At 41.3% G+C, this 22,909-nt stretch overlaps 1 protein-coding gene and 1 long non-coding RNA gene across 2 annotated transcripts in view; one reads left to right on the forward strand and one right to left on the reverse strand.

The window, feature by feature from the left end:
* The window catches only part of LOC149787233 (uncharacterized), a 37,906-nt gene extending 18,229 nt beyond the window's left edge, over positions 1 to 19,677 (reverse strand). Inside the window, exon 1 of the long non-coding RNA XR_016425131.1 lies at positions 19,589 to 19,677. This is a non-coding gene — a long non-coding RNA (uncharacterized LOC149787233). The remainder of the gene's footprint in view (positions 1 to 19,588) is intronic.
* A 494-nt stretch (positions 19,678 to 20,171) lies between these two features.
* The window catches only part of LOC149787234 (kinesin-like protein KIF13A), a 398,962-nt gene continuing 396,224 nt past the window's right edge, over positions 20,172 to 22,909 (forward strand). Inside the window, exon 1 of the mRNA XM_089977741.1 lies at positions 20,172 to 20,378. Coding sequence (XP_089833867.1) covers positions 20,324 to 20,378 — 55 coding nt within the window. The 5' untranslated portion in view covers positions 20,172 to 20,323. The remainder of the gene's footprint in view (positions 20,379 to 22,909) is intronic.

The raw sequence follows: 22,909 nt of genomic DNA on the forward strand, positions 1-22,909 counted from the left end.
AGGATTTTCGTTGTAGACACCACTGAAAGCTGAATTCTTGACTATACGAACAATCAAACGTTTGGGTAACTGTCCTTGAAACAGATGATCTTCGATCATGGATCGCTGTCCAGCAGGAATGGTGAACGTTTTCACTTCTACGCGTCGTATCGGATACTTGGCGGTTGTTCTGCTCAATGTCTGACTGATGTCGTTACCTACTTTAGGTAACACTTCCACACGACGCACGTAGAGTCTGGCTTCTTGGATGATGGCTTTGTAAGTGGCATCAGCAGCAGCCATCAAATGGAAAGCAGCACTACTGCGATTCAGTCTCAGGCGGACATCCACCCCGTTCAGCAAATACTTTTCTTGTAACCACATGTCCAAATGCAAACGATCCATCAGTTCTAAACTACGACTTCCAGCAATTTTCTTTTGTCGTTCTACAAATCCCGTTGGATTTGAAGCATCCCCAGCAAGTGAAATGCCGTTGAACTTAGTCGCTTGGTCAGGTTTCCATACCACGCAAGCATCCAGATGAGTGTTCTTGGCTTCTTTTCCGTACGTCAAGAGATTTTCCAGGTACGCTCGGTAAGGGTAAGTATCCATGCTGCTGCTGACCAGTTTGTTATTCAAGTACAAGTCCACTTCGCTAAACAAGGAATGCATGAAATTATTGACGGGAGCTACTGCTTCATCAGCGTCTATGGGAACGAGGGGTGTTCCTTCCATCACTTTCACTTTCAAGTACAAGTAACTGCTATTCAGATCGATGTAATCTTCGGGCTGTCCTTTGATTTCAAACTCGATGGGAGCGGAATCGGTCAATGAGGAGACGGGATGAAATTCCACCCACTGGGATTCTTGCATCGTCATCATGGTGGGGGGCATGGCAAACATATCCAGTTCCGTCTTGGAACAAGCGCAAGACTCTCGGTGCATCATTTTTTTTTTGTTTTTTCTCAATAATCGAAAACGTCTAAGTCTCGAACGGTTTTTCTTTTCTTGGCCTTTCTAGCTTGAAGTCTGGTGAAAGGGTGTTTTCTGCGTCGTCTCTTTCTGCCTTGTCCTTGCTGAATGCCTGACTCGGTAGCGTGCAGGGCATTTATAGGTGTGTCTCGTCGGCCTAAAATGTCTTTACCCGTTTGCAGCAAGACATTTTTGCCTGCCCTCATGAAGGCTTCTTTAGGGTTTTGTTTGTCGATGATGACATTTTGGAGAAATTCTTTGCCTTGCGTCAGTGCCGCATCTTTCAAGGCGTGCAATCCGCGTGTCACCATCGGTTTCAACACCGGGGCCACCGAACGAAAGGCCGATTTTAACATATCTCCTAAACCGTGTCCTCGCTGTCGAGCAACCCCTCGGTACACTGGATACATGACTTACTAGTCGTGAGAAAACCGTTTTCGAAAATGGAGTTTCACCGTGACTTTTCCTTTGGTGAATGAAATATTTTGTCCCAAATCTCCTTTTATAGTAATGTTGACCGTGTCCAAATACGACTTGCTGACCGGTAAATAGTGAGGATGGACAAATTCGCGGTGGACGTGGTAAGTGTTTCCACCTTCCTCGTCAGCGTTCGTGGCAGAATCCACTTTGAAAGGAATGACACGCAGTAACGGCACGGAGGTGTGTCCCACCACGTTGTACTCCACCACATCGGAGTACACAAACATCAAATTCTGTCCTTGGTTCAGTTCTACCGGGGAACGAAAATACTGGGCAAAAGAATCGTTGTCAGAAATGACTGATAATTCGGGTTGTGCTTTTTGTTCTACTTTTTTCCTCAGCTCCATGTCACCGCCCAACATGTCAAACAATTCAGGACAAAATAAAATGGACACGGTTTTACTCGACTCAAATTTCATCAAGAAGCGACGAGCTGCTTTGTGGTACTCCATGGTGACCTTTTTTGAGGCAAGCTCCAACGCTTTCCCAAACACGGCATTAAACCTGGAGCTTATGGTGCTGACCAAATGTTGACCACTAAAATAATAGCCTGGGGAATCAAAATCTTGTAGGTCCACGTTCGAGTTGAATCATTATATTTTTTGAGATCATATCTGACATTACTCAAGTTCTTTTGTACTTGCTCGTCATGAACTTCCACCGTAAAAAAATTTTGTATGTCAAGGACATTGAGGACTTGGGTCGGGTGAATCATTTCTACTAAAGCCACTTCCCAATGGGCTTCGTGATCTAACGGGATGGCTTGAGGTAATTTGGCCGTGTAACAGCACAACGTGTTGTTGGGAAACACCTCCATGGAACTGTCGCTGGGTAAGGTTAAGTAAAACTGGTTTTGGTGACTCATAATTCCAGAGTTCTGTGGCTGTCCGAGGGGATATTACTGGACGTCAGAGGCGTGTCTCCGCCCAAAATGGGGTTCTGGTTGTGGTTGTTGTTGTTGTTGGAGTGGTGACTGACACTGGCACTGGACACAAGGTTCCCGTTGGAAGAGAATTTCAGGGAGGGATTGGGAAGCAGGTAACCGATGCAACTGCTCAATAAAATGGTCCACAATTGTTTGTCTCCTTGTTGCAAACTCAAATTGGCGATGGCTGCCCCGATGACACAATACACCACGAAGATTTGGCAGAAAAAGACGATTTGCGTTTTAGGCACACGTTCTCCACACCACACCCACAAGGGTTGTTTTTGTAAATCTTGCACAGAAGAACTAGGTGAAGGAGGAGTGGTCGACGTAGGTGCGTCTGCTGTGTGAAAGGGCATGATGGTCACTTCTTTTTATAGTCGAAGACTTGCGAAGCGTCGATCCAAGAATCAAAACTGGGTGGATATCCTTTCCAACGTACTTTGACTTCTTTGACACGTCGTTTGCCCACTTTACGGGTTCTGCGTTCGAGAATGCTTTCGATGTCGTACACGTCGTCTTCTTTTTTGGTGACACGTTGTAACTCGGGCAAATAAAACGTTCCTTTGAGCACTTCTCCGTTCATGTCTTCCAATTTATAGACGATAGGATGACGGCCATGCACTCGTCCAGTGACGCGAAACAATTCGGTCGTCCAGTTAGGTAAGTAACCTTTGTCGAAAGTGCGTTTGGTTTTGCCAATGCGCACCCAATCTCCTACGGCCAACATTCCACTTTTCTTGGGGACAGCCCTCGTCGGGGACGTACCAAACAGACGCTCAAACACCAGCACTTCGTTGTCGGGAGTCACGTCTTGCGGGGCACGTCCGATGCTTCGATGGTAAGATTGGTTGTACGCTTGCACCAGGTGCGGTAAGATGTCGATGTACTTCAGAGTGTGGTGATGCGTAAAATATTTCCACATGCGTTCTTTCAAAGTGCGTTGAAAACGTTCCACGATGCTGGCTTTGGTTTCTGGATTCTCGGTGGTAAAAAAAAATGAATGTCACGTTTCTTTAATTCTTTTTGGAAAGCTTGGTTCAGAAATTCGGTGCCTTTGTCCGTTTGCCATCGAAGAGGGTGACGACCGCTTTGTTTCAACACCCGTTGCAGGGCTCGCACTAACTCGCTGCTCGATTTGGAAGTCAAGGGTGCGACCCAGGCAAATTTGGAAAAGACGTCGATGACACAAAACAAATATTTGTAACCACGATTGTAGCTGGCCAAATGAGAGACATCGGCTAAATCGGCTTGCCATTGATGATCGATGCCTTCCACTCGGGTGCGACTTCTGGCAAACTTGCGTCGAATGGGTTTGTGTAAAGTGTAGGTAGCTTGTTCTTGTAACCATCGTTGCACTTGAGGTAAACGGAGACTTTTCAGTCGCGTTTTGGCAGCACGATACAATTTTTGAACTCCTGCGTAACCTGCAGGATGAGAGGGATCGTAGTAAATGCTGGCTAAGACTTTTTCCATTTTTTGTGTTTGTGTGTTAATAAGACACCCACTCTTGGAAGATGCTACTCTTTTTCTCTTGGGGTACTTTCTTGGATTGCAATGCTTTACGTGTGCGACCGGCAATAGGTGTTGAAGAGGAGGATGTCTGAGCGGGGGATATCGGTTCTTGTTTCACTTCTGTCTTCACTTCTGTCTTCACTTTCTTTTTCTCTTGTGATGAAGAAGGGGTGGCCATCATCTTTTTAATCCATCCAATTCTGGAGGTAGGTGGTGTTGTTAACTTGCGTACTTTTTCTGGTGGAGTTTGAAACCCTTCTTCTTCTTCTCCTTTTTCTGTCTTGGTCACTGGTACTGGTACTGGTACTAGTGATGGTGCTGGACTTTTCATCAAGGTCTTAAAATCTTTCAGAGTGGGTAGAGCTGTTTCGTCTAAAGCTTTCTGGTGAAAGAGTTGCAGTCGTTGCAAGAGTTGACCGTACTTTTGCGATTTTTCTGTTTCGGACAAATCTTGGCGATCCATCAAGGACTGCAATTCGTGTTGTAACTGGGACATCTCGCTCAAATGGGGATTGGGAGGTAAATGCGGGTTGCGTTGTTCTTGCCACCGATGGTATTCCATCCATCGTTTGTAAGGCACTAAAGCTAGTTTTCGTCCCTCCATGGGGTTGCCAGGGGTCGATTCTGAGATCTTGGGACTTCCGAGGGCCTTTTTATCTTGCTCCCACCAGTCCTCCCAACATGGTTCCTAAGACTCCTTTCAGTATGGGACCTAACAAGAGGGGTAAAATACCTCCACGATGGACCAACATCTTCTTTTTTTGACGAATGGGAATTTTCTTTCGAACCATTTGGCGAAGAACGTGACGATGCTTGCTTAAGCATTGTTTCTGGTGTTTGGACAAAGGGATCGTGCCTTTCAAAACGTTCAAACAACATTCGCACACGGTATCGATGACCTCTTTGGAGGCCGTTTGAATGAGTTTTTTTCGTAGGGGTGGAGAAGCTTTGGACAGGACAGATAACATGTCCCCATGTTTGGCTAAACGTGGTGGCAGTCCTTTCCTTTTCTTTCCTTGGGGTTTTCTGGAGGGTGACATCTTTGAGTCTTCAGGAGCACCGAAAAAACACTGATACCCTACTCGGTCACAGGCCTTTTTTATACTGGAACGCGTCGCCACTGATTGTCTTTACGTCGTATTAGTTTGAGGACAGGCATGACACGTCGTGCAGGGGTACGTAACGGACTAAATCGAGCCAGTTCTTGCTTGGACAAATCCAGTAAACTTTGTAACATGCCCGATCTTTCTTGGACTTTGATTTTGGGAGTAGGTACTTTGTGAGCAGCAGCCACTGCTACTAAATTAGAGGGTCCTGCCACTGGGGAAGTTCTTTTGGGGGTCATCAACGGAGAAGTTCTTGGTGTGATCAACGTCTCCAAGTACTCTTCAGTTCTGGGTGTCATTAACGGAGAAGTGGATAAAGGTGAGGCTGCCGGAGACGCAGTCACCGCCGTGGCAGGTCGTGGTTTGCGAGTGTAAGGTTGCGTCCTGGCCGAAGTGCCTCTCTTGCGACTAGTTTTCTTCTGTGGACTTTTCTTTTTCTGGGGACTTTTTTCTGTTTCTTTTTCTGGGGGCTTCTTTTCTTTTTCCGGGGTGGTGGTGTCTGGTCAGAGGAGGGTCCTGCCACTGGAGAAGTTCTCCTTGGGGACCTGGTCTTTTTCTTTTTCTTCTTTGGGCTTCGTTGGACTTTTTTTCTTGGGGATAGCTTTGGGGGCATTAGGATCCCATCTTAAGAGAGAGCGAATGATGACCCCTCCTAGAGTACCGCTCCCTCCAGGTTTCAAAATGATTTGTTTTTTGGTTTGAGTGTCGATGCGGGGATCGGCCAGTTGGACCAAAGCGACTTTGTTTCGATCGAAAAAGCGTTTGGTTTGATGAGGAATCTGAATGATTCCTTGGAGTATTTGACGTGCCGTCACCGTGAACCATCGTAAGACTTCTTTGAGACTAGCTTCTAAGACACGGGCTCGTGTTTGTGGATTTTTTTCTCGACTGATGCCATACAAGGCACGAATCAATTTGACGGGAAGATGCGACTGAAGGGACGTCATGTTCACACTGTGTGAGACAGACGAAAAAGGGTCTGAGGTTTTTATAGATTTTTTTATGGGGAGTGAAATGAAGTCGAGGACGGAGACGTGTACAGGACAGGCCCTCCGTCTTGGCACCAGTGGTGAAACAAGTGGGTACGAAATCGCAAATCCTCGGGAGTCGTAGGTTTCAAATCGACGAGTAAATAGGCGTGTGGTGTTTGAGTGGCATCGTCGTACGCCTGAGTCAGCCAAGGCGTTCCTAACTGTTTGGCTAAGACTTGCACTTGCGATTTATCTCTAGGGCTTTTAAACAAGACCACGTAATGCGCATTGAGACTGATGGTGCGATGGGCTTTACTTTGTTGAAACAAATTTTGGGTGATGTAAACGACACTGGCATTACGGTGATGCCCTTTGCGCGTGAACCACAATTTAATTTCTTCTTCGTCTTCTCCTAACATGTCGTCGAAAATGACCAAATGGGTTTGACGGGAGTCAGAGACGATGCCGTCGTCTTCTTTAGGAATGCCTTCCACAAACACGATGGAATCGCCTTGACTTTCTCGCAAGAAGCTGTACGCCGATTGCCACTCTTTGTAACACCACACGATCCGTTGAGGTGGCCGATCGATCAAATGATGTTTATGTTCGATCAAACGTTTGACGAATTCGGTTTTGCCTGAACCGCTAGGTCCAGCAATGAGCATGTTAAAGGGATGGCGAAGATACAAAGCCTCCCAACTGGCACGATCTAAGTGTTCGTCGATGACTTTGACAGTAGAGGAAGAGGGAGCAGAGACAGCAGAGGTAGCCATTGTGTGAGAAATGTCACTTGTGACACGAAAACAAACAAGACAAGAGTTTATATACTTTTTCAGAACACGTTTATTGAATGTTTTTTTTTTTTTCAAACATGAATACGAAAGACAAAAATACATAAAAGCCAAAGGCTTAAGTACAAGAATAAAAGGCACATGATAACCATTAACGTGGAATAAAAACAAGTGTCTGTACAACAACAACATGTTTTGGGTAATGTTCTAACCAGTTCTATAGTAGGGGGTAAGGTCACACAAGTGTCCTCCCGAAAGGGTCTTTCAGGCCTGTCCACGACAGTCCCGTCCTGGGTGACGGGTTCTTCTGGCACCGTCACTAACACGGGTTGAAAAGTAACTTTTTTCCTTGAACAACTCTCGTGCATACTGGGCCACTTCTTGGGTCCAAGCCTCAAAACCCCATTCTTTCCAGGCACGGACATCTGTCCAATGGGGATGTAAGTCACAAGCTACACACACATCGTCATACACGTCTTGGGTAGCTAAAAGTTGACAAATCTTTTTTTCCTGTTGTGGTCGAGAAGTATCCAGATGAAAACGCAAGGCTTTGAGCAAAAGGAGTTTTTCGTGACCATTTAAGGCCATTGAGGTGGTAAGTACTGATCGTAAAGAGTCCACAAAGAATCGGCTGGTAAACGAAATCCCAGAGAACAAGTCACTAAGACACACACCACTTGTCGTCCCAAATTGAATGGATACAGTTCTTGTAATAATTGATGGTAATGATCCACGGTTTGAATATGGTCATTGAGTACCTTCCACGGAATCTGTTCAATAATATGTGACATAATCCGTGGCATGGCAACTTGATTTTATAGTGTCTTTGTTTCGGAAGCAATAAAGGTAATTTCTAACCAAACATGTTCGTTCTCCAGTAGGGAATTTAAATGTTACATACTGTAACTGAAACGTCAGAGTTTGTCTAGATGTTTCGTCTTTTTCTAAGCAGATTCCATGTAACAAATGTTGGTAATCCTTTAACTCGTCTTCCTCAATACGTTGCAGTAAGTGAATCTCAAAGTAACCAAAATTACGAACGTCTAGTCCATCATCATCCCCAGACTGAAAGTGTTCAACAAGGTCTGACCACTGAAAAAATTTCTGACGAATCAGTCCTCTTATACCATTCAGGTACCAGTGGTTAAAGATCTGGTGACGTAACGGATGCAATTGTTCTTTACGTTTCACTTGTATTTTCACCAGCTCTCGGTAAATCCTTTCTCTCAACTCCTCAGGCAAGCCCAAAATGTTCTCTTGTAAAGTGTCCATAAGTATATACACTGTTTTTGGAATCGTTGGGTGGTGGCCAATAGCCTCGTTTAACTTTGTGCCTAATGTAATATCCACTCATAATCAGTCTTCTTGTACTTTGGAACAGAGCATAATTTAAAAACGGATGAATCACTTTGAGTTTGCGTTTCACTTGTATTTTGATCAGTTCTCGGTAAATGCGTTCTCTCAACTCCACAGGCAAAGCACGAATGTTCTCTAGCAAAGTATCCATGAATAGGTCATACTAAATCCTCTTTGGTCTGACACAAGAAATGTACTCTTTGCACAAACATGGTTTTACTTCAGTGTCGAATTTAAATCGTTTAGTTACTAATTTCCACATTACAATTCGTTCAGAAGTTTCCTCTTTCACTAAGTTGACATTGTGTTCAAGATGTTGGTAATTCGTTAACTCTTCCTCTGGAATTCGATGCAGTAAGTTTACAATGATGTAGGTAGAATCGTCCATAACAAACCAATCCTTTTTAAAACTAGAGGATCGTTGATCAATGTCTGTCCGATGGAACACTTTCAATTGAATCAATCCTTGTATAGCCTTCAGGTACCAGTGGTTCAAACACCGGTGACGTAACGGATGCAATTGTTCTTTACGTTTCACTTGTATTTTGACCAGCTCTCGGTAAATGCGTTCTCTCAACTCCACAGGCAAAGCATGAATGTTCTCTTGTAAAGTATCCATGAACAGATTATGGTAAGAAGTTACTTCAATGTCTCGGTCCCACTAAGGGTAAGTAATGACAATTCGGTGACCATCGAGCATGTTCAACGTAGGCCGAATCTTGCGGTTCCCAGTGGTGAAGTGACACACCGCAACTGAAGCACTTGACTTTATCTCCTTCGCCCAGGTAGAAAAATCCGGCTCTGGCTAATTCTTCGGGGGTCGGTCCTCCCAGATACTTAGGCCATTTTCCTTTGAACGATTGAAGACGATTTTCAAAGTCGCAGTATTCCGACAAACGCACAGGAAACGAATATTCGTCTTTCACAGGTTCGTTTCGATGAGGGTTGAGTAACATGGGCAGGAGTTTGCTCAGGGCTGGATGACATCCGTAGGGGGGTAGACGTGAAGGTGAACATTCCCCTTTAAAACGAAGCCCAGTAAAATGTCCAAGAGGACGAGCGGCATTACTTTCGCATCCCTCAGGTTTGACACGCACAGCATCACTTTCCATGATAGGGGTAGTGACACTAAAGTTCCCATGATGCTTTACGGCATCGCTTAGGTCACAACGTACAGCATCGTACCCATCGCAAGGCTCACAATCGCATTCCACTTCAGAAGCCTCACACTTGAATTGTGCCTTTCTAAACAACTTGTTCTGTGTTTCTCTGAAAGTATTCATCTTGTTCGCTCGGTCTTGGTAGTCACAATGAACTATCGATCTTGCCTAGGGTTCCTTTTTATATACAGACCAATACCGACGTTACCGTACGGCAACGTAAAGTGATTGGGAAGTCGCACTCGCTTCTGGTATACAATTTGATAGACTTTTTCCAAGGATCGACTCACGATGTGGTGAGTGGGTAAACGTACAATCTTGTTCGGTTGATAGGTGGTCACTTTAAAGTGTCCATCCTCTCCCGATTGCAAGGCTTCTTTCAATACCCCAAAGTTCACCACTCGACTGGTACGATAATTCAGAGTCAGTCCTTTCACTTTGCACGTCGTGTGCACTTCTCCTTGTTTGTCCCGGTATTCGTAGCCGTAATTTTTGGGGCCGCCACTGACGAAACTTAGAATCTTGTCGTCGGGATGCTCGTCTGTCCAGGCTCCTAAACGGTCTCCTTCGATGTCAGGGTGATGTTGAATCGGGTGATGGATGTAAATGCAACTGTCCGTGTCAAAGTACAGGACGCGTTCCCCTAACAGTTCTAAAGCTTCGTACAATTTTAAGCGAGCATGGGCTGTCACGTAAGCCGCAATGATGACATTTCCAAAAGGGTCGTCTTGTACAAAGTCCAGATCTTCTTCGTAATTGACCAAGATCAAATCCTCTCGAACGACGTCCACGTGTTTCATGTATTTGGTTTTGTCGTGAATCATCTGGAAGTAGCGGGAAGGTTCTGTCAAATATTCCGTCTTGGGTAAACACGGTCGTTGTGCCATTTTACCCCACAAGCAATTTAACATCACTTTGGCAAACGATCGCCTGCCTTCGTTTTTCTCGATGTGGTCTAAAGTGATGCCTTCTTGTTCGTAGTATTTCTCTTTGAATTGTATTTGGTCTTCGGGAGTGTGACACCAGGAAGGATAGCCGCTAGCTTCTTGTTTCAGTTTCAAAAAGGCATCCACGTAGTCGGCGAAAATGCCTTTCTGACTGGGATCACCCTTGTGGTATTGTTGTGTCTTGGGAAAGTGGCAAATTTCGTACACTTCTAACAGTTGGTATCCCATGTCCAGAGCTTTGAACAATTCTACGCTGACCCAGGTTCCCGTCAAGGCCCGTTCTTCCTGGGTGTGCTGACAAGGTTGGTCTTGGTTGCACGTTTCGGCACAAGTACGGCACAAGGGAAACATCAGTTTGCCTTGACAATGGTGAGGTAAGACGGGATGGTATAGGTTAGTGGGAGGCAAAACTTTGCACTTGATCAAGCCTTCGTATTGTCGAATGTTTTTCAGGTCGATGTGTTCCGTCAACAATTGCGGGTGCCCTACAGGAAAGCGACAATATTTGCACACGTAGGGATACAGCGAACACACGTCCAAGTATTTGATTTCTTCTCCTTTCTCTTCGTCGGCTTGGTACAGCAAACAGGTGGCATTGGTCCTTCCTCCGTACAAACTATCCCTCGGGTTCAGCGGGTCCATGAACTGGTAACTTTCCACGAGGCGTTTAAACTCGGGATCGGTTTTCATACGGTGATCGTACTCGTGTTCCCACATTTCCACCACTTGGTATCCTTGCTGTTCTAACTTTAGGCGTCGCTGACAAGTGTCCTGGTACAAGTCTTCCATGGTTCGTTGTAAAAACTGATTTTTAGTGTCACGGTCAGGGTAACAGACGGGACATCCGTGAAATAAGCAACCGTTAAACTCGTACACGATCTTGGGGTTTTCTAAGTCTCAGCCATCGACCGAATACGTTCCGATGGTCTTTTCGCCTCCTCCGTTGCGGGCATGCTGAATCCACTTGTCTTCCTTGTCGCACAAGTAATGTAACCAACGTAGGGCTTTGACCGAGTATTGACGTTTGACATAGTGGGTCGTTTGAGGACTGATGACAGCCACGGTGTTTTCAGGCATGAATCGTTGTCGATACACTAAGGAACACGCTTTGGCAATGGTGCAAGCTTCTTTCAAAGGATCGACCCCTCCGTGTTCCATGAACAGTTCTCGAAATTTTCCACAGCAACGCCGTAAAATGTCCACGTCGGAACGACAATACTTTAGCATTTCTTCCTGAAAGTCGAAAGGGTCCGAGGCGTGAGCCTGGTACCAAGCGTAGAAAGCTTCTCGTTGTTCGGTACGCATGTTGTCGGGGTCGTAATAGTGAGCCTCAGGTAAATGGGGTAGAACGGCGTGTTGATTGGCTTCCGTATTGAAAAAGTGAAGAAAGTACCCTTTAGCCATTTCTGTCATTCCAAACGTTTTAGGCATTCGGCTCAAAGGCATGGCCAAATAGCTCATCGAATCTTTAAACTGTACTTGTCCCACTTGCATGAAAATGATTTTGGCTCCGTTCAAAGTGACTTTAGGACGCTCGGTGCCTGTTCCGTATAGTATCTCAAAAGAAACTGTCCATCGTATCCGGAGAAATTGTGAGCCATCACCGTGGCATGACGATGACAATCTCCGTAACGTTCGATGTCCTCTTGGCTCCACGTCTTGTCGACGGGGTCTAAGACCCATTGGGCTAAATCGGCTAACGTGTTCGGTCCTCGAAAGATTTTTTCACGTCCTCCGGGAATCTTGCTGCAGTGAGGGCAATGACTGAAGATAGGTTCTTGAATGCACTTCTCGCACGCTCGATGAGCCACGCAGAAATTAAGGATGTGAATGCCGGTCTCTTGCATGCATTCGAAATCGAAAAAGATGAAATTGCCTTTCTTCTTGTGACCGTCCTCTTTCTCTGGTGGGGGCTGATATTTTTGCACGTAGCATTGGTGTTCCAAGTCTACGATGTGGTGACAAATGTGACATTTTTTCTTTCCTCGACATACGTGTGCCTTGGCATTATTGGTACATATGCCTTGTCCACACGTAGGGCACAATCTCAGCAGTTGACAAGCACATTTCTTCTGTGAACCTTGTGTTTTCAAATGTTGTTGGTAACAGGTAGGGCTGACAAACGTGCGCAGACAAGTTGAACAAGGCACTGGTTCTTCGCTCAGACAGGGTGGAGAGGCCAAACATCCTGGACATTTTATTCCACAATGCTTGTGTTGCTCTCGATTGTTAAAACCATAATCACATTTCTCACAATAATAACTGTATCCCAGGAATCCGGTGATGGTGGTAATGGTATCGAAATGGTCATCGTGATAATAAACATGAATGTATTTTCCGTCCTTAAAATCTTGGCCTCGAAATAACAGAGACCCGCGCATTTCTTGAGGGTGCACTTTCAAGGTGTAGCGTGGAGCTAGGACATCTTGCAATTTTTGCATCTCAGGAATGCCACAGGGTGTGTCTTTGGACAGGCCAGCTTGTTGCAACAGGAGTTCTGCTTCGTTTCGTTGTTTGGCTCGATAGGAACGTTGAATAGTGTTCCAGGTTCTTTTCAATTCTACCGTGTCGTTCTTGTTGGCATAGGTTCGTCCCACCACGATGGCACGGGCTAAACACATCTGGTCATGAGGATTGTGAATTTGGACAAGGCTACGCTTAATGCTGCGAAGCTCGTTCACCAATAACATCTTTTTGCGTCCGGTCCCTTGAGGAGGAGAGACGTGGGTCATGTCCAATGTGGCTTTTCCATCGGTGATGTCAAACTGGTCATTAGATTGTTGTACGTGTTGAATCTTGTCCATGACTTTGGAAGCAGTCAATTCTGCAGGGGTGCTAAACTTGATCCAAACAGGGGATTTCAAACCGTCGTGTTGTATGGAAAGTCTCAAGCGATCGTCTTCTTTGGGTTGACATTGTCGCTTGAGTGCGGTGAGCAAAGAATCCCACACCCCAGTGATGAACACTTCTGCTTTCTCTAACGGCACTTCAGCCTTGAAATCTTTAAACTTCACCGTGTATTTGTAAGCCGTGGTTCTAAATTTTCTAGAGGAGCGCTTTTCCGTCTCTCGAATGGAATAGTACTTTTCAGGGTTGACTAAGGGTGGTGAACTTGGTTTAGAGGTTTCAAATTCTGGTTCACTCATGTCCTCTTCAAAATCACTGGCATGAATTTGTGCCAAGATTTCAGCCCTGGTACGAGGCGATAGATCACGTTTCTGCCTCTTACTTTCTTCTTCTTCTTTCTTCTCAAATGAATAGGATCGTTTCATCTTGAGTGCAAAACGTCAAATGACTCAAGTTTAAACACCATAGACTAATTTATAGTCATGGCAGACCAGCGTATATAAAAAGGGTGTGTGTCTTGTCCTTTCACTATTCATTTCACTCTCAAACCGAGCACAACGATGGAAGAGACTAACCAAATCGAACGTTTCGTCAGAGCTTTGTGAGGGGTCATTAGAAAATTCTCTTCAGACCAGCCGACGGACTACTCTCCTTCCTTTCGAGATAAAAGTCAAGATACTTGCTATATCTGTCAGAAGAAAGGGCATTGGTTTTCAGAGTGTCCAGACCGTCAAAAAAGAAAAAAACAGGGGCTAAAAAAGACAAAAGTCAAGATACCTGTTATTATTGTAAAGAAAAAGGACATTGGTCTCCAGATTGCGCAAAAAACAAACAAGAGGAGTCAGAAGAAAAGAGGAATTCTTCAGAAGAAGAGAGAGATTCTTCAAAGGAAGAGAGGGATTCTTCGGAAGAAGAGAGGGATTCTTCAGAGGAAGAAGAGGAAGAAAGAAGACAATTCTATTTAAAAGAGGCAAAGAAACAGGAGAAGAAAAGAAGAAGGGAAGAAAATGAGGAGAAAGAAGAGGAAAAGACGGTGAAGAAATTCAAAAAACAGAGAGACTAAACAAGGAGAAAGAAGAAGTCAATGAACTTTTAATTAAAATGTTCTGTTGTGAATTGTGAATTGGATTGTAAAAAATGGAGAAAAGAATAAATTAATTATACAAGGTAAGTGTCTTTGAGTTTTGATTTTAAAATAAGAAGCTACACTCACGCACTCATACAAAGACACGTACTATAAGGGTAAAATGGGTGGGTTTTTTTTGAGTTATTGGCAAATTGAAATTGTATTTCTTTTCGAGAAATGTGGGTGGCCCTGAAAAGGACCTTTCTATTTTGGTGTAGGGGTAAGTTTAAGCAATCAACTTTAACTGCCTTAAGCCTTTGCCACGGCCAAGGCCTACTTCTGGACTGCGTAATGTTGATGATGATGATTGGGTTGAAATCACTAAGGGTGGTACGGTAGGCTTAGTCACAGGGTTAACGTGTTTAGCTCGGGAAGGTCGTATTCTCTTCGGTCGTAATAAAGAAGTCTGATACATTTGTTTCAGACTTCTTAACTCCGCTAAAATGTCCAACAGTACCGTGACCGTTTGATTTTCACCCTCTTGTTTCTTTGCTGCTACTTCTTCTTGCTGTTGTTGCTGTTGTTTTTTTTTCTTACCTCTTCTTCTTGCTGCTGTTGCTGTAGGAGAAAAGCTTGTTCCGCTTCCTTTTGTCGTTGTATAAATTTCTCCAATTCTTCTTTCTGTCTCTGTCTAAAATTCTCCACTTGCGGTAATGAAGAAGGTAACGAATGTTCCGGAACAAATTCTTGCGAGGAGAGAAAATCCACAAAATCCCAGTTCACCTCTTCTGAAAGTAAGTCCGGGTTCCCTTGGGCAGTCTCCCCTGTTGGTGCACCCCAATGGATCGTTTTCTGAATTTCCGTCATGTTGAATCACTGTCGCATAGATTGACTGTACACAAGCGCTAACGAATCTATATAGACCAACTGACGTCACAGACTGCTCTCTTCGGATTGGATGCGGGCTGACTGAATTTTGTAACGCGTGTTTGGATTGGTGAATGAACTCAATCCGTTTCAATCCTACCTCTACCTATAAATAAGCGCAGTTCAGTGCATTGATTCACCTGTTCTCGTCGCTTCAAGATGTGGACCGATGTGCAATCTTCTACGCTTGTGTCTTCCATGATGTTCCGGACGGACATGCTCATGTATGTCCGATCCAAGTGGACCGTTGTCCACAGGACAAACACCAGTCTGTGGATACGTAGGATCTACGTAGAGAGACAAGGATGCCTCAAAAGAGTGCTGATTTACGGGCCAACAGTGAGACGCAGCCTAAGGACAAGAAGAAGACCAATGCGGTGCCCTTTATGTTAATGGAAACATTAACATAAACCCAAAGGCCCTTTTCAGGGCCACGCATATTTCTCGAAAAGAGATAGCCTTTCAATTGCCTACCCCTTTTTTTTTTAAATTTAAAAAAAAAAAAAAAAATCCCCTTGTCCCTAAACAAGCCCAAACTCTATTCCCCATGTTAAATTCCCTTGTACGTATATTGACCCACGATTTTTCGCCATGTTAAATTCCCTTGTACGTATATTGACCCACGATTTTTCGCCATGTTAAATTCCCTTGTACGTATATTGACCCACGATTTTTCGCCATGTTAAATTTCCATTGTACGTATATTGACCCGGGGGGGGGGGGGTCTGTAATGCTAATTCCCATTGTACGTATAGTGCCCCACTTCACTACTGAGACACTGTTGGTGTGGCAGGATTTGCCGATTCCATATTGCTATAGTAAACACCCACACCCACTCACCCTACACAAATCTGGGTAAATGTACATGAACATTTATATGTATTTTTCTTTTAAATGATGATATATTGTACTAAGCTTAGAGTAGTGTCAGAACACAAATACCCCAGAGAGGCTCGAAAGTCTGTCTGTTCGATCCATAGATGATTGGTTATTAATTACAGCATGGCAGACATGACGTATAGTCTTAAGCGAAACGTTGGTGCCAAAAATAATTTATTTTCCCCTAAAGTAATTTGTTACATAAGGGTCAAGTAACTGTATTTGGGTTTCACTCATGGAGGTACTCGAAATAACGACGTTACTGAAACAAAATGAACAAACAAGGAAAGAGTTTGACTAGTCTGACGTAATGAATGTTCACAACCCAAACAATACGAAGTTCATTAAACGCAGATACATAAATCTAAATATACTATATTAAATATATTATACCGTTACTCAACAAACAAAATATGCTAAACAAATTTAACAGTTATTTTGGGTTTTAAAATTTTATTCAGCTTTTTTCCTTCAAAGTAATAAATGTAATGAAACATATAGTAGTATTTTGCAATGTTCATGAATTAGACAGCGTTCTGTGTAACCTTATTTGATAATATCAATTGTATGCCATGGAACTACTACTACTACTACTACTACTACTAATGATAACAATGATGAAGCTATAGATAGTATTCAAGGAAGAACACTGCGAGGGCTGGGGGATGGGCGATGCATAAGGGATTGATTGCAGTATAGAATCGGAAATATCAGCCCCAAAGCAAGAAATGCAAACTATTAGATCTATGCTGAAACAAGAAACTGTTATTATTATTATTATTGTTATTATTATTATTATTATTATTATTATTATTATTATTATTATTATTTGTTTTGTACGTGGTCCAAAAATGCAGAAAAGAGGAGAACACAAGAGGAAACAATTGGCATTAGAATGACAAGCACGTTCCTCTGCACGTATCAGAAATGGGGATCAAACCCGAGACCGATGAGGTAGAAAACGAGCAGACCACTGTGGCGCTACCTTGAGTATTCCAGAAAATTCAGCAAACATATTTGCATAATCTACTCGACGTTAACAAATTAATTCTTATTTTGTTGTAATTTAATAAATAACAAACAGGCTATCAGCTCGTACCAATATCATCGATCGTTTGGGTAAATTTATTGTCAAAATGGGCTACCCACTTATCTCCCCCCCTACCAGCCGTCTAAAATGTAATTAATCTTGTAAAACCTCAGATCACATGCTATGTACACACGGTTATAGATCTGGTTGCTACGCAAAAAGCACATATTTATAACAAGTTGTTTATTGGCATAAAGAACCCAGTTTAATCAAACAAGTCGTAAAATTAATGGGGGGGGGGGAGACCTTAGACTGTTAGAACTTATACGTGGCTAGATGCCCATATTCTTAATTGGCATGATGCCCACTTCGTTGTTGGCGAGATGACCATTCTAGTTGTTTATGTTCACCGACGGAGATCGACTTTAATAATGTAAATGGCAAATATGTGATCGTTGATTTCTAGGTTAGTTATTGGTCAGTTTTCACATGGGTGTCCAATTGTTTTATCGTTGCAAAAGCAGTCCACATATTCTCTTAATATTCTGCAAACGAGACTCAAGCACGAAGTCAAAAATCTTTGACGTTCTATAACTTTTGTAAATCATACGACTCCCGCCAAATTTCATATATATATATATATATATATATATATATATATATATATATATATATATATATATATATATATATATATATATATATATATATATATATATATAAACGGAAGCAAAATTAATGGCGAAGAAAGACAATGGCCAAGATTCAATGGTTACTTTACCAATCAGCTTGCTAACTGGCTACATGAATACATTGCTGATACGTGTCTACGTGTATACGATGAAGAAGAGTCGGAAGCAGTTTGGAAATTTTCATCATGAATATAGTTTGTAGTAAAGAATAAAAATGATTGTATTTCTTATGTCGGGGATGAAAAATGTGTTCGAATGAACTATATGTTCATATAATAGTGTTTGTAACGATTGGAATTAATATTTTGATATTATAATGCAGTATATATGTCGAGGATTTACTAATGCGTTCCTAAAATCAAAAGTCCGTATCTAAAATGTAATAAATTGGTTTTAGTTCATGGATATTTCTCTGGTTATGGTGGTCTTCAAATTTGAAATTATGACCTCTACCCCCTCCACCACCCCACACAAATAAAAAGAACAATCCAAACCAAAAATTAAAAAAAAAGATTTTTTTATATATCTGACAGGGCAAGCCATCTACATGGTTAATTAAGGGTGTGTCAATCAGAATTAGCGTTGTCGCACAGAAACCATTTTGCCATGGTCGCATACAGTGACATTGGCCTATGACCTTGCAGCCGCCCCTCCACCCAACTCCAAAATATGAATTTAAAAAGGTTATCTCTTTGGGTCGCCTGTCTGTGACTGTATATACCTCAAACACCGGAAGTTCCACCAATTTCCACCAAGCCGTCTGATAATACACGTTCCCTTATAAGACTTACTGCTTTGCATATATATATATATATATATATATATATATATATATATATATATATATATATATATATATATATATATATATATATATATATCAAGGGGGGGGGTTCGTTATGCACTTTTTACTGAATGGAGGATATATACATTTATACTTTTATGACCGCCTCTTGCACAAAAATTCTGAATAATAGAGGTTTACAGAAAGCCTTCAAATGCTATGCATTGCTCGAAATTAATCTTTTACATTTAATTTTTCAACAATTTTGCTTAAATTTAAAAATTAATCACACCAATATACTCTCACATCTTTTGCCAACAAAAGAGGTGTTCATTTTTTATGTTAACGATGAAACGTAGGAACATACTGTGAATGAGCTTGTCTGCCTACTCAGTAAATTTCCTTTTCATCTTGCAGTGCACTAGAACCCACATTTACATAAGAAGTGGGATCGGCTGAATTTTTTGAGCTAGGTAGACAAATTTACAATTTGTATGTTAGTTAGATTTTTGGTAGTCGAGGTAGGGAGTTTGTAATCTGTATGCTATTCTTATCTAGATATTTGGTGGGTCAGCTATGGTGTGTGTGTGTGTGTGTGTGTGTGTGTGTGTGTGATTTTGACTTTTTAACGTATCTTTAACAATTTATTCAATCATATCGCTACGATGTCTGCAGTGTGGCAGTTTATAGTGACGTCTAGCACTGGGGCATCATGTCGCAGACATATAGCAAGATGTCCCACCCAGTCACATTATCCTGACACGAGGCAGCTGTTAGTGCCATTTTTGTAAGTCTTTGGTATGACTCGGCCGGGGATCGAACCGACGACCTGCCGCATCCGAGGCGGACGCTCTAACCACTAGGCTATGGAGTTTCCATTATGAATGTCAGTCTCATCTAGATTTTGGTGGTCCAGATAGGGAGATTCCAATCTGTATGTTATTATCAACTAGATAGTTGGTAGGGTAGATAGGGAGATTCCAATCTGTATGTTATTATCAACTAGATATTTGGTAGGGTAGATAGCGCGTTTTCAGGTTGTATGTTATTCTCATCTAGATTGTTCGTGGGAAAGATAGGGACCTTCCATTATTCATGTCAGTTTTATCCAGATTTTTGGTAGTCAAGATAGGAAGTTTTCAATGTGGATGTTAGTCTTACCTAAAATGTTATCTGTATAGGCTTTTCCATGTCGTGCTTTGTGTTATCAAACTTTCACCCTATCGTTTCCTTGTTATTGTTGCTGCAGTAGACATAAGGTATAATAGTCACTTCTCAGCTGAAGTTAGTGTGGTCGTTTGTGAATGTTTTAAAATCATTAATAATTGCTTGTGTAACAAACTTTAATAAGAAAAGCAAGCGACCCCAACCCCCACAAATCCGTCTCTTCATTTTCAAGCGGTTTATATTTTTCCGTTTATCTGTGTTCTTCTATCGCATTTTTATAATGTTAAAATACTGTTAAAACTATATCGGAACAGATGCACACACACACACACATATATATATATATATATATATATATATATATATATATATATATATATATATATATATATATATATATATATATATATATATTTGTCTAAGGTCTTGAAAAAGTGCGTTTAAAAGATTTTAAAGAAATTCCGTCAGCCACAATATAGAGAGCATCGGTGTTTGCTCTCATTTGGAAATTAACAGGAAGTTGTGATGACTCATGTGGCCCCGGTGTCAGCATACATAATTTCTAAAATGGCGCTCTTATGTAGCAGTTGATGCATTGCGCATGGGAAAAATGTAGCAATTAAGACATTTCAAATACTGTGTTTTTTATTCGGATATATTTGTGCATTTTTTGTGTCTTTTAGAAAAAAATTAACCACGTTTTGGCCCTGAACAGTAAAAGTTGTCGTCATGGCCTCAGATAAAGTGCAAGTTGCAGTGAGAGTTCGACCTATGAACAGACGTGGTGAGTTTAAGAGATCGTTATATGGTGTTATAATTGTTGTTTCAGCGAAGTTTTTGTTAAGTGTTTGATTTTAAATCAGTAGTGCGTATATTTTAGGATGACATGCGTTAAATTAGCTTAAAACCTAAAATCTGTAATCTTGGCTCCTATTTGTTTACATTTAGATTTACCTCTTTCGTATCCATCAGGATAAAGGTCAGCGTCTTAAATACCAAAAACAAACATGCCAGTTGATTTTGAACTATCTTTAAAGAAACAAATATCTTTAAATAAAGTTTTAGTATATAATTAAACAAGAAACTGAAGGATGTCCGTTATAGGGTTTGTGGTGTTTTGCGGCTTTGTCGCACTCTAAAACTTACCGTACGGAGCCAAGTAGAGTAACGTACCTTGCAAGGTAGTCATTCTTAGCTGATTTGATGGTGGGAATTGAATATACACCCTTCTAATCATGGGTCATAAACCTTAACCAGTTTGTTAGTCAAGTTGCACCATTCAGGGATTTGTGTAAAATAGAAACCAAAATCTCATATACAGTGTGATTAAATGTGCCAAAAGCAATAAATATGAATAAAACTAATGTTGTACCTAAAGGAGAAGCATCAATCAATTGACACAGGGTTAGAAGTAAAGTCACAAGACTTCAGCTTTTATTGCAAGAATTAATCTGCACTGTAGATATAAAAGCAAAACCAGTTATCATCACATCAAAAGATTATCATTACATCTTGACTACAACATAGCTGAATGGCATATGTATATTACATGTTTTTAGACAGAACAATATATACTGGATAAATAAAAGAGGGAAATTTAGTAATAAATACATGCATACATGGTAAGCAATGAAATTACAGGCTGAGACTGTTCATTAAATACATGCATGTTCTCAACGACAAGTGTACAGTATGTGATCGATATTCACGTGACAACCAAAAGAGATTGATGTCAAGAAATATTACAAGAACTGCATATTCTTGAAATACTGTTTGATCAAATTTGCAATAAAAGTAATGAGTCAAATATTTTTTGCAACCCCTAAAAATATACCTAACATGAGAACAAGACAAAGTTTAATTACAGTGAAAGATAATATGGCTGATGTCAAATGTGCAAAACAATAATTTTATATTCCGATTGGAATAAAAGCTACGTATAGTCTTCCTCTAATCTGAAAATTAATATCTGCAACTAATATCTGTTATACACATTTAAAAAAAACTAATCATATCTAAGTGGGTTCGATCCCCGGCCGAGTCATACCAAAGACTTACAAAAATGGTACTAACAGCTGCCCCGCTTGGCGCTCAGCATTAAGAGGTTAGTGTTAGGACTGGTCGACCTGGTGTCAGGATAATGTGACTGGGTGGGACATCATGCTACATGTCTGCGGCATGATTCCCCAGTGCTAGACATCACTATAAACTGCCACATTGCAGACATTGTAGCGATATGACTGAAAAATTGTTAAAGCTACGTTTAAAATCAAAATCTCACACACTAATCATATATAAAATAATGAAAAATTGTCACATTAAAACCTTATGAAATAATTAGTTTTATCAAAGATGTTTAAGTGCTTATGTTTGTATGGGGTTCAATAAGTCAAAATGGTATTCTTTGACACAATCATTCAATCTTGAAATTGTTAAATGATTGCTTGATGAAAATGAACAAAATCCATTGCAATCTCTTTCAGTTGCATCATTTGCAATGCATAGCTGGTCTAGATTCTTTCTGTTCTTTATTATAAATACTATAAAGACAGGGCTCAGGAAAACTACTTGTCCTCTTTTCAGTTTGTTATGAGGAGTAGGATTTTACTGCTAACTTGTCCCCGTGCTGAGTAGATTAATTTTCTCACCTTCAACTAGTCTAGCATGTGTCAGTTATCTACTGTTTTTGCCTGTTTTACTATAAGTATGAAACATGTTGCAAAGGAAGCTGATTTTCCCATACACTGGATGAAGGCATAATTAACTTTTTTTTTCTTAAACAGACTTGAACAAATTTCTCTACTGCATGTTTTTGGATAAATATCCTTAAGCTCTGGACTTTATTACCCACTATTGTTTCCATTGTCATGACACAATTTGCATAAAGTTAATATTCCCTTGTTTTTTGTTTTTGCCCATGGCAATGTGCTATTCAGTGATCTGTTCCATGCACTGTTTTCTTGATCAAAACTACATGCATGTTTCTTTCTTCTGTTAGCCAGTTTCCTAAGAATCATGTTCATTTATAGCTTTGCTCATAGCACCAAAGAAATTTTGCCATCAGAAAAGTACAGGATACTGGTAATCACTTAACTGACTTTTTGATGATTAATAACTGAGTTGGTATTCAACCGCTAAACAAAATGAGTTGCAGAAACCTTGGCACAATTTTTCTAAATGCTGCATATGATAAATTGTAATTGCTTAAACTTTGTTTGATAGTTTATACTGTATATAAATGCTATTGGCTTTGTTGAAACAGATCAAATAAAAGAAAATATTACTGACCTCCCAAAACTAGTTTACAAAGGACAT

This window comes from Sinohyriopsis cumingii, chromosome 12 (genome assembly GCF_028554795.1).
Source record: "Sinohyriopsis cumingii isolate HCF-2022 chromosome 12, ASM2855479v2, whole genome shotgun sequence".
NCBI classification, from domain to species: domain Eukaryota; kingdom Metazoa; phylum Mollusca; class Bivalvia; order Unionida; family Unionidae; genus Sinohyriopsis; species Sinohyriopsis cumingii.